Genomic DNA, 16,918 nt, shown 5'->3' with positions numbered 1-16,918 from the left:
CAACACAATGCAAAGCCATTAACCTTACGGCTAGAGCACTGACCTCAGTACAGCTGATAATTGATGTCTTTCCATTGGCAACTAGCATCCTCTTTGGCAACCTCAGCAGAGGACAAGGACTGAGTGGTCGGAAAAGCAAATTAACCTCTTCCCCTTAGAATCTGTTCTGTTATAGTGAGGACAAGACATGTAAATAAGGCATATCAGGAAACATGCATTTCTTTTGTGGGAGCTGTACCTTTCTGCAGAGTTCTCTTCTGCATAGTTGTCTATTTTCCCAAATTCGTCCTCTGCTTTTTTATTAAGAAATACATAGTTTGCTTTACAGAAGCAAGGGGACCACATATAACATGTATAGCACTGTAGAAGATATATAATATGGTGTAGATAATATAATATGGTTGAGAGAAGCAGTGGAGAAATTAAAGTTCGTGTTCCCCAGTTACACAACTTTATGAGTTCACATTAGCATAAAAAAATCCCTCAAAAACTTCTTAATACCATTCCTCCACTAGATCTCATTTTTGCAATAATTTGTTAATCTTTTCACTATATAATGAGAGCCTGTGTGGAGCTGCAAATTTAACTTTGGGTAATTAAGGGATATTATTTTACTTCAGTTTACTATTTTACTTTAATTTCCTTATCACATACTAAACTTCTTCCACCTTACAGAACATTAGAAGGCTTATTCATTAATGCCTGTTAATTGCTTTGATAGTTCTATATATTTGTACTGTTTGAAAAAATTTCCTTCTACCTTCTCAGTGCAGTTTTCTCAGGATGCTGTGCACTAAAGTAATCGGGATGGAGACATCAGTAATTCAGCTTAGCATGGTGAATTTGAAAGTTTAGGTGATTTGAGAACTCACAAGTTTTCTTGTGTTACAGGTTTGCCAGCTCTGGTGATAGCAATTGTTTTTGCAAGTGCTAATACAAATGCAAGTCATGTTTATGGCAAACAATTGTATGGCAGAGATGCAAACGGGCAAGGAGGAGACGACTTGTGAGTATTTCTTTTGATATCTTGAAATCTAGCATTTATAGTTGCTTTGGAAAAGTTGATGGTGCATTAAACAAGCAAAAAGGGGCAAAACTCTGAATTATTAGAATCTGTAACATGAAGAAGGTTGTTAGAAAAATTGGAGGGAAATCTGCATTACCCAATGCCAGAAACAAACATCCATCTGGCAAAAGTTTTTTCATTAAAATAAAATAAAAATACTTGTTTTGGTTTGTCTTAAATGAAAAGTATATTTTCTAGGTAAGAGCAAAGAAAGAATTTGTATAAAAATAATTTCCTTTGTAAATCAAGCAGCCTTTTGCCAGTGTAGTTCAATAGTCCTCTATGTTCTTCTCTTGATGTCCAGATAACAACTCCAAATGCCAAAATTTTTATGTGAGTGCTCTTTTCCTTGCCTGGCAAAGCCTCATTATGATAAATAAAACTTTAATTTTTTAAAATTTTATTATAGTATCATGCTGAGCATTCAGGCCATTTGCTGCAAGAGGAATTATTTAGAACTCTCATATGGCTGACTGTCAAACGGCTACCTCAAAAGTCCTGCTTCTTCTCCAGTCATGCTCAAGTTCACGTTCTTCCTTAGCTCCAGTGGCAGAAATTTGAGATTTTGACAGTGAAGATCCAAGTTTGGCCATTCTGTTTCTAAAGCTCTCAATGCTTCACACAGATGACAGCAGTGAATTTTTATGTACTGAGTCTGAACTTTTTTCATTATGGGATTGCAGTTCCTACCACTTCCCACTTTTTTAACTAGTTTTAACTAAAATGTGATACATCCCTCAGATTTCTCATATTTTAATATAGGCCATAGTCACTTAAGATGCCTCTGAGCTTCATCCTGTTTCCAAATAGAAAATGGACAAATGTTTCATTTTACGTTATATTTCTGCATCAGTGGTATCAGAAACCGGCTCACTTTCCTTTAGTTGTATGATTAATGGAAGGATAGTCGCCATTAACCAAAAATGATCCTTTGTTTTATTTTATTTTAATTTTTTTATAGCTGCTGGATCAAGAACGAAGTTGTCTTTTACGTGACATGTGCCGGCTACTTTGGAATCATGTTTCTAATGAATGTCGCCATGTTTATTGTGGTGATGGTGCAAATCTGCGGGAGGAATGGGAAAAGAACGAATCGGAGCCTGAAGGAAGAGATCCTGAGGAACCTCCGCAGCGTGGTCAGCCTGACCTTCCTCCTGGGCATGACATGGGGCTTTGCCTTTTTTGCCTGGGGTCCCTTAACACTTGCTTTCCTGTACCTCTTCTCAATTTTCAATTCATTGCAAGGTAAGCTGAATTTTTTGTTCTGTGAACGAATAATATTTGATCTGTTACTGTTCTGGGGCATACTATGCCCAGTGATTGGACCAGGGAACTCATATCCAGGCTCTCCAGGTTTTCCTTTGATACTTAAACATCATTAGTTTCCCCTTATGTGGAATAATAATACCAACTACAGGTGGTTTGAATATCTTATGTAAATTAATTATAGTTTCAATGTCTTTTTCCATAAAATGAGCTATGTTATAAATAAAGCTCTCACTAGCTAACAATCTGCAGTGTTCTCTGTTGAGATACATGCTGTATGACCTTCAGCACTTCCTTTCACTGATTGTAACAAATATAGGAAGCCTTTTTCTTTACTTTTTTTCCTGTAGGGAATCTGTAAAACTCATAAATATTTTATTAAGGCATGAGAAACTCATAAAATGAAATTCAGTCCTGTCTCAGTGTGGAGAGATAGCAGAGACATATAGGATATTCTTTGCTTAAGAAAAATCTAGTGACTGTTACAGTCAGCTTATTTTTCTTTCTGTTACTCAAGTTTTCAGTATTTTACTTTTCCAGCATAGATTGTCTTTCTGAAAAATGCTGTAAATTGTAATCACATGGTTATAAATTACAGAATGATACAGCTGATATTTTAAAAAATTCAACACAGGGTTAAAATTTGCATATGTTTCAATTGCCATAAAATTCTCTACCAGTGCTTGCCCTATCCACCTATAAAAAACAACTAAATATGTAATGAAGAGAAAACCCCAAGGTCATTAGAAGTACATGTGTTATGCCACACACATATGGATATAAAAATTAAATCTGCTGAGAGGAAAAAAAAAAAAAACCAAACCTGAAAAACCCCAAAAAACAAACTCAAGAATGTCATTGAAGGAACATGTGTTATGCAACACAAATATTGAGATAAAAATGAAATTTTCTTAGGGTCAGCAAAATATCTTCTCTTTATGGAAAAAATACTTAATATCACCCTGTGCAGATTTTGTCTGATACAGTTGAGATGTATTTACTGCACTAAAAGATTTATTGAGCTTTCATGGAAAGAGAATCATGTTGTGGGTTTTTGTTTGGGTCAGTTTCAACCAAAAATGCTAAGCAAAACGACAAAAAATACTTGGATGTGGTGTTCTTACTAGAGACTGTTTTTTCCAAAGGACACATTCTGATACTCCCCTAGCAGCATAACCAAGTATTTACTGCACTGTGTCTGTGTTAGAAATTCAGACAGGCCTAGGGAGATCAGAAGTATGGGAAGAACATGAAAAAAGACTTAAATTCTGAAAACCTTGCCAAGGGTCAAATTGAACAAGTTCTCTGTAACCAGAATTTCCAGTGCAATCAATTAAGCTTGTATGTGCAGAGTGCATACAAGGTTGGCCATCACTGCCTAAATGGGGTAATGGCACTATTTAATGGAAGATGAATATTTGGAAGGCAGTTAAGTCAGAAGATGAAACTGAAAAAGACAAGAATTAAATGTAAAAAGAAGAGTGATGAGATTTTCATGGATTGTGGTAGCAATGATGATGCAGTCTACGCTCAGACACATCAGATCAAGCAATAGGAGATAAAAATCTTCTGTCTGAAGATACTTATTGCTGTGTCAGAAAGAGCTACACAAACCTAAAGAATAAAGGAAGAGGATGTTTAAAATCCTATGTAAGTGGTGCAGTGTTCACGTAGCAGTAAGGGGATGGAATGGGGCAAATTTGTAACAAAAAGCATTCCCTAGCAGCAAAAAGCATTTTAATGTGGCAAGTCTTTGATCAGTATTAGCAGCTTAATTATGGAGATGTTGGTAAATATATCTGTTCTCTCTCATGTTTTTGAGAGCTGCATGAGTATTTCAAGCCATACCAGCAGCCTCCAGCAGCAGTTTTCTGTGCACTGGCAATGAAAAAGCAAATTGCAGCAACTGTTAGTGTTACTGTACTTTGCTGTTTCATCTACAAAGGAAATTCTTGACGCTTTCTCCTTGACGCTCAGAGTAAAAAATATGGGAACATTTCTTTTTTGGCTGCTCATTTTATATATATGCCTGGGCAAGCCAAATACTTTCAAGTCAGAGCCAAGTTAGAACCAAGCCTAGGATCTGATTTGTCTCTGGGAACCAAAACCAAAGCTGTACTACTAAAAGCACATTGTAAACTTAATGAATAATGAAATACAGAGAAAAAAATTTCTGGAGACCAAGCCCAGACAGGGCAAAGGCAAAGTACTTAATGCAGTACATTTGTTTTGCATTACTATGGAATATGTGTTTTCTTTTTAAATATTCAGAATACTCACTGCAATTTAATTAAGCATCAATTTACTAAGTTTGTAAGCTGTGTAAAAGCCCTAAGAACTTTGGGCCACAAACAACTTCATATCTCCAGCCTTATAAGAGCTGATAGTGGTTGCATTTGACTTGCTTTGTGCTTTAAACAAATCACATAGAAAAATATTTTACCAAATGCAAATACAGTAACCATAATCCAAGAGAGGTTACATTTCAGATGCATTAAGGTCATGCCTATTTCAAAATGTGCTTTTCCATTTTTTCCCCATCAGCTCTTGAAAAACTTTGGAAAGATTGTGTCTCATGACCCAACCCCTACCTGAAGTTAACTGATTCCGTATGTCTCAACCTGACCTGATAAGCAAATACAAGTCCAGTTCAATGGCATGCATTAGTGCAAAATTAGGCCAGCAGTTTGGAGGAGAGAAGATCATTTGATTCTCTAAAACATTATAATCCAAGATATACCCTGCCATTATGTTCTGACAGCTGAAACATAGTAGACGTTAGTATACAGAACTATTCATCAGGATCATAAAGGAATGGTTTTAGAGGAAGCCACTTGACCATGTTTACCCACATTATGTAGCATTTATTCACATCTAAGATAAAATCATGAGGGATCTTGCAATAGCATTTTGCTGTCAGGTGTTCAGCCTCAGGTTGGCTCTCTCACAGACAGTACAAGTAAAACAAGAAATTGGCTAAGCCACAGAACAACAAAAGATTCCACAGCCAGTGCCAGCCTGAGAAGATTCAGGAGCATTTCCAACTACTATATTTAGCTCCAAAGTACATCTGTAGGTGATGAAAACATATCATACGCCCTGTTAAGACCTACCTTATCACATGGTAGGATGCTTATCTCCTGTCTTGAAAATAAAAACTTTTAAAATTCCATGAGAAAAATCAACTCCACAAAAACATTCCTAAACACATTTATTAAAATTGAGTATGAAAATATGTTAGTTTTCTTTGGGAGTAAGTACTTGGACCCCTAATTAGAACTTGTGAGCATATTCTTACTATTTTCATAATCATTCAAGTACGTGCATGTGATGCACATAAATCCAAGTGTGCTTTTTCAGCATTTGGCCAGCACTCAACCCACTACATTAGGACACCCCTAAGTGCCATTTACAAGATGTCTGGTTTTAAAAGAATACAGCCCACAGTTCTGTACATACAGAACTATATCCAGGAGATAAAGCATCTCCTTGCTAATATAATAATGTTGTTATTTATTTTGCAGTCTCTCTCTTGCAGTCCTGTTGGGTGTAGAATAGTTATTTGCTTCAAAGAAAAGACCTTTCAATCATTTTCCTCTAAGCAAAAAAAAAAAAAAAAGAAAAAAAAAGGAAAGAAAAATATTAACACTGAGCTAAATCAACAATGCCAATAAAAGTCATCATAATCTCTGTATTCTGATATCCCAGACATTTACATGGTAACTAGGGGATGGAAAAACTTTAGTTAATTTCCATACCTCTTAAATGGTGCAAGGATAACAGTAACAAAATATTAAGATGATTTTTTTGTTTGTACTTCATGGTCTTCTGATTATAAATTTCAGTTAATCTGTTTATAAATACATGCTTCATTTGGTGTTTATTTGCTTTTGTCACAGGTTTGTTTATATTTGTATTCCATTGTGCTATGAAAGAAAATGTGCAGAAACAGTGGAGGAGACATCTCTGTTGTGGCAGATTCCGACTGGCAGACAATTCAGGTAAAGGCAGTTCACAACTCCCCTCCTTAGGTGCTGCAGTTGTCCACAGAAGTCCAGGTAAACAGCTTGTTATGTTATTTTAATATAATACAAGGTAAGTCAGAGATGTGGGTGATGGTTTAGAAGGCACCTCAAACCCTAAAAATAAAATTTAAAAAAATAATAATCCAGAGATTCAAACTTCATCATTCCAAACCCAGTATTACTCATTTTCACCTATATTAAAGTATGTTGACTTTGAATTGTGTGGACTGTTAAGCTGATGTAGGAGCAATTCTAAAAAGTTGCATAGAAATATTATGACTTCTTTTGCTTTTATCTTTGCCTTTTCAAACTGTCCTGTCCTTTGCCATTGAATTCATAGACAATTAGAGACTCAGAGACGTAGAAAATTCCTTTAACAGAAGCCTGATTAGGTTCTAGAACTGAAGTTCACCTTCATCTGCAACAGTCAGAGTGAAAGGAGAGACATTGGTTTGGACACATGGAAAGTCCAATGCTTGGGCCACTATACTTACAGTTTCCTGAACCTTTGGCCATCTCAGATGGCATGAGACTGCTTTGCTCAGGCAACTGGCTCTTCCTTTGCTGTCTGATGTGGTGATTTGGACCATATAATTATTTCTCATATGGTTCTTGTTCGATGACCAGTGTTCAAATCTACAGCTGGTGTAAGGTGGCATTAACCGCATTGCTTTCTACAGTAAACTTTCATTTGCAGTAAGAAAACTTCATTTATTATTTCAAAGGGGTCAATACAAACTAGGAAAATCATATTCATTCTGATCAGACATCCAAATTGTTTCATACATCCAGTTTCCATGTAATTTATCGTGTAACTCCTGAACTGAAAAACAAAGATCGATCAAACTATTTTTTTTTTTTTTTTTTTTTTTTTTTGTGCTGCTGTTGGGCAGCTTGTGGGTATGAATATGGTAGAAATAAAAACAGGAAGGATTTGAATATTTCAGTGGTATAGTTAATGTGATGGCATTATGTCTGGCATAAACCAGTTTATCTCCATGGGCTGGTTTTAATCTCCATGAACCTGACACTGTTTTCAGGCAGAACAGTGAAATATAAATCAAATGTGAACTTCCATACCTAAACACTCTAGCAATAATTTACTACAAGGTATTTGTCTTTATTTAAACCAAGACTAAACTGGCCCATGTGTCTTTGGCTTGGACCTCTCTTCCATTTTTGTGATTTTCATTGAAGTGCAGTGAATAACAGCAAGATGACTTAATTGTGGAACTTCCTGCACTTACCTGAAATTGTATGGTACAAAAGTAGTTAGACACTTTTATTCTGCTATTGGTATTGGAACACTTGTGGTAAGTTTCTAAGTGTTAGTTTTCTTCAGTCAGTTTATCGGTATTAGCTATTTAATTCAATTTTAGAAGTTGTTCCAGCATAGGAGCCTATTTTTTTAATGGTTTGGACTAAATTCTTTAAATGTGAACTACTGAATAAACTTTATTATGTAAACTGTGCGTCAATATGTTAAACAACAAGCTAGTTGTTAGTATGTAGTATCTTCCGCAGCAGCAGCAGCAGATCAAACCTTCAGTTGATAAGATCATTGTAATGATCCTATCACCTTCAGGTCAGGAAAGTTTGGTATCCCTATACTGCTAGAGAGCTTCTCTGCTCTTCTGCATTCTGGAAAGCCAGGTCATACTTGCAGTTCTGCTGTATTATTGTTGGAATGTTAGAGCCACCAATTTCAACTCTTTTATTAGAGTAAATCAAGTTGGAATAATTTTATCATTCTTAAGAACCAAAGAGGATATCTAACAGGAAAAGGATGGGGTATTTGTTATAAGCAATACAAGGAAATGCATCAGATATTTGAAATAACAATAATTGTATAAATTAGGCATTTATTATGATAGTTATTTATGTAAAACTTCTCAATCTTTTTTAGATTGGAGCAAAACAGCAACCAATATTATAAAGAAGAGTTCCGATAACCTGGGGAAATCCTTATCCTCTAGTTCCATCGGCTCCAATTCAACCTACCTAACATCCAAATCAAAATCTACAACGAATACATATTGCAAACGAAACAGCCATACAGGTGAGTTCTTGCATTGCAACCCAGTGCATCTGTGAGCACAGAGGTTTGTGTTAAAGGCCCAGCAAGCATTTCTACCCCAAGGTTAAAGAGAGAAAATGTCATCAATTCGTATAGTGCAGTATTTCTTATAGATATGCTACTGTTTAATAAGACCCATTACCCAACGTGCAATACATCCAATATATATATCTGATCTCCATATGTTCCCATACTAAATGAAATAGACTCGATGAAAGCAAATTTTGCTTATTATACTATTGTAAACACAGGGTAGCCAAAGCACAGACAGATGACGTTCTTCACCCAAGGTAACATGAAAGCTGGCAGTACAGCTGGAAATAGGAATCAAGTCTTCAGAGTCCAAGTCCACAGCTGATTGTCTTGGTTAAACTCCTTTCATCTAACTGTAAAACATTTATGGGTAAAACGACAAATGGAGCCTACTCGGAAATGGATACTGTATTCCCAGAGTATGCATTGTCTTGCCCTTCTACAAATAGCCATATCTACTGCTTATTTGTTTAGATATCAATGGTATATGTAATAAAAGGCATCATCTGTATTCCACTCGTACCGTGAAAATGTGCTAATTTTAAGATTTAAGGGAGCAAAGAAAGAGAGCAGCTGAAATGATTTGCAAGTTTGGTTGTGTCTGAGATAATACTTCAGAAATTCACTTATATAGTTCAGAATTTTTTTGTTACTCTGTTTTTGTGAGTGCATGTTTTTGTCCTGTGTAAAGTCACATAGCATTATTATACAATACTCTTTTATAAATATAGTGGAAATAAAAACTGTGCACATATTTAACTCAAAGGTGTGTTTACGTGTTTTAAAATATTTATCAGAAAAAATGTTTAGATATGAAGTAGATGATTTCACTAGAAGGCAAGTTATGTTGTTTCTTAAGTATTAATTATTTTCATTAAGCCCCCAGTGTCTCATTTATGATGGGACACTCACATTTCTTGATGCATAACATAGTTTCCAGGAAACACCTTCTATTATTTTAATTGATGATCATTACCTGCTTCAGTTAGGCACAAGCACTCCTTTTTTTTAAATTACTTACACTGTTGTTTTCTCACTGACCAAGATTCAGTGGATCCATTAGTATGAGGGATTGTGTATCAGGCATTTCAAGGGTTTAAAACTTTATTGTTTATTGAGAACATACAGGATGGACATCTGCTTTGAATACAGTAAAAATGAGAAGTGTCTTAGAAATTCCTGATGACTGTTGGCACCTGAGCTTGCTCTCAGGACTGCTATTCAGAACTGCACTGGGAGCATGGCTGGTGCCTGCCTCCCTGGGCTGCCTGTCCCTGCTGCCAGGTCAGGTTCGGTGTGCAGTGCACCCAGCTGCCCTTTTCATTCATCTCTTCCCTGCAGGAACACTTATGCCAGCAGTCTTCCACAAACAGCATCTTTAATATCAGGCTATCAATTAAGAAGACTTAGTGCTGGAATTCTTGCAAGGTGTTCTTGAAGTAAAACAAAGAAACTGTTCCAGATAAGAAGTAGTAAAGTTAAAAGAAACTTGATCATATATATTCTTCAAAAATTATTAGCTTAATCCCAAGCATAAATTATTCCTAAAAAGGATTGCAGTTCTTAATGCAATCAAAGTTTTTAATATGAAGGTTTTTTGGACATTGAGAGAATACAACAGTTTTCTTTTTATTTTTTGGAATTTTAATAAGTTCCATTTTGTTCTCCAAAATACACATCTTATTGTGATACTCCACAAGAATTTTTGATAACACTAGGTTTTTCAATACTGACATATCTTCTCATGTGTAAAAATAATAAAAGCAATACAAAATAATATTCAGATTCTGATTGTTAATACAGCTGAACTTCTCAGTTTGCCAACTTAGCTAAATTGCAGGCAGAGAATGCCATAGCTACATGTCTTGGCAAGTCTTGTTGATATGGTAATAATGTGCTCCCTGGAATTGACACGAGCATTCGTGTGTTTGTGGTGTAGATAATGTCTTCTAAGGCCCTTTCCTCATCAGTGGTGGAGCATTACAGGTAAAGTGAGAATTGCTTTTGTTGAATGCATGGTTGGAACAGGGTGGAGGGATGCTTCTTGCATGATGTCCTCATTGATGCAGAGGATTTTGCTAATCAGAAACGCTGCTTATTTCTATTACATCTTGCACCACTGATGCTGAATCAAAGGACAAGCATGCTTCAAACTCTGGGTGTCTGCATTCTGCATGGGGCACGCAACATTTAGAGGATACCATTTTAGAAAACAGACAGTAATGTCTTGACATTAATGCCTGTGTAGAGTAGTCTGGGGAAAGGAGATTATCCTGAAATTACCCATACATAAAGCATACATTAAAAAGCAAAAACAATCTGATTGAGTTCCAGAAGATTGTCTAGTATTTATCAAAATTATTACAGAAAATTTAATTTACTTGTATTTGGTCTATGGCCATTACTAGATTAGTCTTCTAGACATTGAGATTTTTCTATCCATTAGCACCCAAAATTATTCCGAATGATGAATTATATATGCCTGAAAACCAACCTATGAACTGCTGCTTGAATACAGAATGCACCAACACAAATATTGGATGGACCCTCATGGGTGAACAAAAGAGGTCACTAAGGCATCTTGTGCCCCAGCTGTCTACAGACCCAAACCAAACTACTGGTAGAAAGTACTTAAATATCCTCTGTAACACTTCAGTGAATTAGAAGTTAAGATGATCTCTGCAGAGAATTTGGTCATACAGCTCACACTTACTTCAGGGATACGTAATTTTGACCCTGTACTTAGATGTGAAGCCCTCGTTAGTAAATGCATACATTTGAAAGGCTCTCAGTACTCAGAAATTTGCCATTGGTCATGGAGTTACTCACTGCAATTCATGAACATTCTTGTGTGCTTTGAAAAATCATCCTGATAAGCCTCAACATGCCTGTTTCTTTTGTAATGGGTGAAACTGTTTTGATTTCTCTGTCTGCAATCCATTTCTCCTTCGCAACACTTTGTGCTCTTTTATGGCTTGGTATCATGACTTTTCCAGGGATGGGTTACTTTTCTTTTTATTTCAAGTTGGTTTATTTCTAAGAAAAGTTTTTTATGAAATCATGGTTGAAGTAGTATGCTTAATTCTTAAATGATCCTTTAACAAGGAATTTTAGGAGATTACTTCACCAAAGTCTTGTAAACAGCCATCAAAAATATCACTTGTAGAAAATATTTCTTCCCAGGGTGCTCCACCTTACTGCTGGCTTGCAGTGGTACAGATCTTGCCCAGGTTCAGGGAATTTATTCAGTGGAAGAGATAAGAAAGAGAGCTCGGTTAGGACAGCATACTTGAGAGACAAGCTCTCTCCTTCTCATTTCTCACTACATTAGCTCTACCTACTGACCGTTCTCTGAACAGCACTAATGCGAGCCGCTGAAGCAGACTTTCCCAGTCTGGCTGGGAATTGTCTTGCTTCTTTACCTCTTCAGCTTCACCCTTGACCTCTAGTTCATGGACTCTGAAGGGAGGCCCAGTTGTTGCATCCTTTCCTCCTTACAGTTTTCGGCCTGTACATTATGGAAAAAGCAAGGTGAGGCTAGACAAGCACATAGTTTTGGCTCTGATTATCTGCTTTAGGATGAAAGACATCCTCTGCTACATTCAGCACAGATTATATTATTTCTGTGCATAGCTCAAAACATCTACTGTTGAAATAATTAAATCTGTTCACAGTCATTCTACAGTACTTTATTATGTGGAGATGCTATTTATGGAGATCCAGTGCTATCAAAATACTTTTAGTTTGTAAGATTCAGAGCATCAGCAGTAAATTAATATATTAAAAGGTCATAGGAGTCAGTAACACTTTAGGCAAAATAACAGAGGGATAGTTTCAAGAGATACCTGAAAGGTCTGCCCACAAAACCAGACATCTCAAAAGAATTTAGAAGAGCCAATCTGAAGCCAAAAAGTTATTTGTTGATTCTTAGGGCAGTAATTTAATTCAGCAGTAGTGGCAATTGAAGGCATATCAATGTGGGAGTGACACATCTTTTAAACTGTGAATTTGCTTAAGAGGCCCTAACTAATTCTTGTTGCTTTTTCCTTCTCTTAGAGAATGTTTTTCTTGACAAGCCATCTTCAAAATTTGCCCAAGAGGATGGAGAACAGACATCAATCATCCCTGTCCACCAGGTTATTGACAAAGTCAAAGGATACTGCAATCCTCACTCCGACAGCTTCTATAAAAATATCATCATGTCCGACACATTTAGTCGCAGCACAAAGTTCTAGCTGGGTTTCTGATTTGCTGTTTTTTAAATCAAAGGAATATAAAATGTCTGCCTGGAATTGAGAATATTGAATGTTATAGAATGTGACCTGTTCAATTATTTTTTCCAAGTTTATAGTGTTCTCCTGCAAACAGCTTCCACTTAAGGACTGATTTTTTAAAGTTTTTACTGTTGTGGAAAACGATAGGTTTTTACCATGGTATTAAGCTTTTTTTAAATGTGTGCCAGCCAGCATGATGCCTGGACAGCTAATTATAATCTTTTAAGACTGAAGAGCCACAAGCCTAACTTTAAATAATATAATCCAAACAGAAGCAAGTCTTGACTCCTGGAGAAAATAGCAGACATGTCATGCAGGCGAGCTTTTATTGAACAGTTTGCTGATGGTCTTTTTGTTTTGAAAAATATGGATTTTCCCTATGGCACTTGTTAGATTCTTGCTTCTTGAATGTCTAGTGCTCTTTATCCATAAGTGAATAAAACCCTACCACCACTTAAAGGGTTATTTCAAACCATTTTTGCCTAAATATACCTGATCATGCAAAACTTACTCACCAAAACAGCATATGCTGTAAATGCAGGCAAATTTGTATCCATACATAGAAAAACAGTTTACACAAAGTTGTGTTTCAGCATTTGTTGATTGGTATGTATGAAATGCAGTGTCTTCCACCTCAAGTCTATGTTTAATGTTCTTTTTTCACAAAACAAAATAACAAAAAGACATTCAACTCTATTTAGATATATTTATATATACCTAGAACTCTCTCTACACATATTTTTATAATAATACACACAGTAAGTATGACAACATATACCAGAGACAATCTAAAAACTACGGACGGTGCTAAAACTGAAGTTTAAATATTTAAATGCAAGATGAATTCTTTATAAATCCATGGGTTTGTCAGTCTCTGTACTTCACATATACTGTATGTCCAGACACCTCCATCAGATGGCATTGCAACATTAGGATAACCTGGAACATGTTTACCAAAAATAAATAAACAACATCTTTCTGGGCACATAACATTATCAGTACCCCTTTGTTGCCCTGTTGGATGACATGACTGAGGTTGTTGGATGCACAGAGTTTAAATGTTCAGGCAATATTAAGGAATTTCACATTGTTCATTGTGTCCATAATGACACTGAGGGGTGTGGGGGGGGGCGTGTGTGCAGAGAACAGACAAGAGCATAAAATGCTTACTTGTTTTAATCTCTATAAATGTGTGACATATTAGCAAGTGACCTTGAGTGCCAAAAGGGCATCTCTCCTCATGAATTGTGTTTCACCCCATGACAAGCTTTATAAAAATTGTAGCTGCACGTTTCTGAAGGCATGTGCTGAAACATAAAAGGTTTTTTCAAATACCGCATTCTGAGGAAAATGTCTCCTAATGGAGGTTTTAGTTTTTAAAATTATCCCTTTTTTAACCAAAATATTTTTAGCCACATATTTAATTATTTGAATTCAGAGAGCATAAAGTTGTACTGAAATTTTTCAGCTGCCAAGCAGGTGGACGCTCAGTGGTTAGGGATGTGGGTTTGTGCTTTCTCTGCTCTTTGCACGTGCTTTTGTGTGCAGAGATCATTTAATGCTGTGACCGCACAAACGGCACATTTCCCCTGGCTGCAAACACCTGGTGGGAGGAGGATGTCCCGATGGCGTTCCACCCAGGAACACTGCTGTCACTACACAGACCTGAGCGAAACCTCAGTCTCATAACTGCAAACACATTTGTGGTGTATGAATGGAAGTCAGCCCCATTCGCTCAAACTGTAATTAATAACAGGGAAGAGTGTTGTCAGATATCTTTAATATTTGAAATAATTTACAGAGAGATTATGTACAAGCATTTACTGAACTTATATTTTATCTTCCCACTTGCTAAACTACTGTAGGTAATAGTGTTCACATAGCAGCTTACTGTGAGGTTTCTACTGGATTAAGATGTTCAAAAGTGAAGAGAAGGAAAACCAAACATTCCTGAAAAAAATGCGGAATCAATAAAACATAACAGATGAAAAATATATAAATAAAAAAACCCTCAGTATCCTGAATGAAGCTGAGCTATAACCTATCAGTTTAATGTACATCTACCTGTATTTTTGCTGAATTAAGATTTTTTTCTCTTTTTTTACTACCATGTAGTAATCTTAAACTGTCTGTGTCACTTAGCTGCTCTTGAATGCTCTCAATTCTACAATGTAAAGCTTTCTGTTTTGTAGTTGACATGCTGTAACCTCCCTTGTACATATTTATTTATTTGTGAGGTTAAATATGTCAAATATACGTAGCACTATAATGACTGTTCTTGTTACTTTAATGCTAAGTTTCTGCTTCATCATAGAAGAAGAGGGAAAGAATAATTTCTTGTATGTTTTTTCTAAATAACTTGTGAAACAGTTTACTGTAGCACTATCTTTTGCAACTTTGAGGAAACTTGTCAGTGTAATTTGTGATACTAGTCAGTGAAATATAGTGTAACAGGTTTGAAGATGGACTAAAATGGAAAGAAATCTTTTCAAGTAAACATTTTTTATGTTAGTGTTCCAAATAATTAAAGTCTTTTAATAGTGAATGGTTGACTTTTATTTTTCCTTTTAATGTTTAATGGCAAAAATTACACAGTGGAATTCTGGAAAATAATCTTGTGTTTTTTTAAGTACTTGAGACAGGTACACGCCTAGCCAAAATGTTGGAAATAAATGTGCAAGACTAACTCCACCTCATCAGGGGAACACATTTTGCAGAATATGCCTTTCTCTTTTCTAATTTACTCAATGCCACATTCAGTGAATGACCTGGAAGTTATGCAATCTCATTAATTTACAGTGGCAGTTGTGTCATAGAAATTAAAGGAAATAAAAGGAAATTAAAGGAAATATGCTGGGCTGATATTTTAAAGTAATACAAATTAATAATTTAAAACTCAGGAGTTATTCCTTTCTGTATGTTTCTCTCCAGCTGGATGTAGTCCCTCATTATCAGTAATTTCATTCAACTTATAATACTTTGATCACTGCTCAAAATTTTGATTCAGCCAATCACTTGATTAATACACACTAATGTATAAACAATAAATGTCACACACTAATGGCCTACCTTTACTGGCTTACCTCTAAAGAAGAGGGAAATATACTGAAATGAAGAGGGGAAATATGCTGAAATGTGTCAGATCTGCTCCCCTGAATTTAAGTCTCATTACAGAAAATGAGGATTTATATGAGTGATATCTTTTAGAAAGCATTAAAAAAACCCATGGGAAAAGTGGCATTTAATAATGAGGCTGCTGGGTGCACCTGTGTACAGTGTCTGGGTGTGCCTGTGGACAGTGAACACTGCCCTTGGGCTTTATGCCTCGGAGAGTGTGGGAGGACCCTCTGAGGGAAGGAGCCCAGGTTTTTTTGCCAAGTAGAATCTTGGCAGATGCCAAACTTGTAAGGAGTGATTTGCAGTGTTTGGGGGTGGATTTATTTTTCTCCTCATTTCATCACTTTTTAAATACCAAGAACAATTTTATTTTAATCCTCTACTGTTAACAGCTTCCTACTGTAACCCATTGAGTTACATAAAATGCCACTTCATTTTATGACTTTTGAAAGGCTGAGCTATAATCAGACACATCTATGTAACTTCAGGGACAGCTACCGAGTTACAGGGCAGCAATGTGTCATTCATGGAGTCATTACAAGAAGTTTTTATGCATTTTCTGTGTGATGTCAAGATGTAAACCCACATATGGGTCAGCAAATTAGGCAAAGGGCTTGGAAGTTAATGCCAGGGAAGTCAATCATGCAAACCAGTCTGTGGAGCAGACCTTTCATGCCCAGCACTCCCGCTGCTATTGTGCCAAGGCGGTTTTCCCCTTCACCCTTCACTTAGCCCATCTTTGGTTACTCTGTCCATTTATTTGTCAGATGTCCTGGAACTTCCATCCTCAGGAAAATAATTTACTGGTGTGCTAGAGAAAAGGAAACTGAAACTAAAAGAAGGGAAAAGGTAGTTAACAAGGCCTCCTTACACTTTTCACATGATTTCTTGCCCCTTGCCCAGGTTGTGTCACCCTGACCAACAATGGAGACAAGACCATTGGAGTAGGTAGGACACACCACCACAGCTGTTTGTGCATTTGTCAATGCAAACTAACCAGCTTTAAGTTAAAACTCTGTCATGGTTCTTCAAGGCAACAATTCCATCATTTCCATGCTTG

General features: G+C 36.3%; 1 protein-coding gene across 5 annotated transcripts in view; it reads left to right on the top strand.

Annotated features, from left to right (window-relative positions):
- Positions 1-15,286, top strand: part of ADGRG6 (adhesion G protein-coupled receptor G6) — a 110,215-nt gene extending 94,929 nt beyond the window's left edge. For 3 of the 5 annotated variants that reach the window (XM_041470058.1, XM_041470055.1, XM_041470057.1), the window contains 5 exons: positions 892-1,006; positions 2,028-2,311; positions 6,232-6,333; positions 8,264-8,416; positions 12,524-15,286. In XM_041470058.1, the coding sequence (XP_041325992.1) occupies positions 892-1,006; positions 2,028-2,311; positions 6,232-6,333; positions 8,264-8,416; positions 12,524-12,702 (833 nt within the window). In that variant the 3' untranslated portion in view covers positions 12,703-15,286. Of the gene's footprint in view, positions 1-891; positions 1,007-2,027; positions 2,312-6,231; positions 6,334-8,263; positions 8,417-8,685; positions 9,199-10,406; positions 10,454-12,523 lie in introns of those variants that run through there. The other 2 variants (XM_041470059.1, XM_041470060.1) reach the window with 2 other exon arrangements.
- Positions 15,287-16,918: the final 1,632 nt, after the last annotated feature.

Source organism: Pyrgilauda ruficollis, unplaced genomic scaffold (genome assembly GCF_017590135.1).
Source record: "Pyrgilauda ruficollis isolate IOZ18807 unplaced genomic scaffold, ASM1759013v1 scaffold24, whole genome shotgun sequence".
Taxonomy (NCBI): Eukaryota; Metazoa; Chordata; class Aves; order Passeriformes; family Passeridae; genus Pyrgilauda; species Pyrgilauda ruficollis.
Note: the sequence above shows the minus strand (reverse complement) of the source record. Positions and strands in the feature narration are given on the sequence as shown.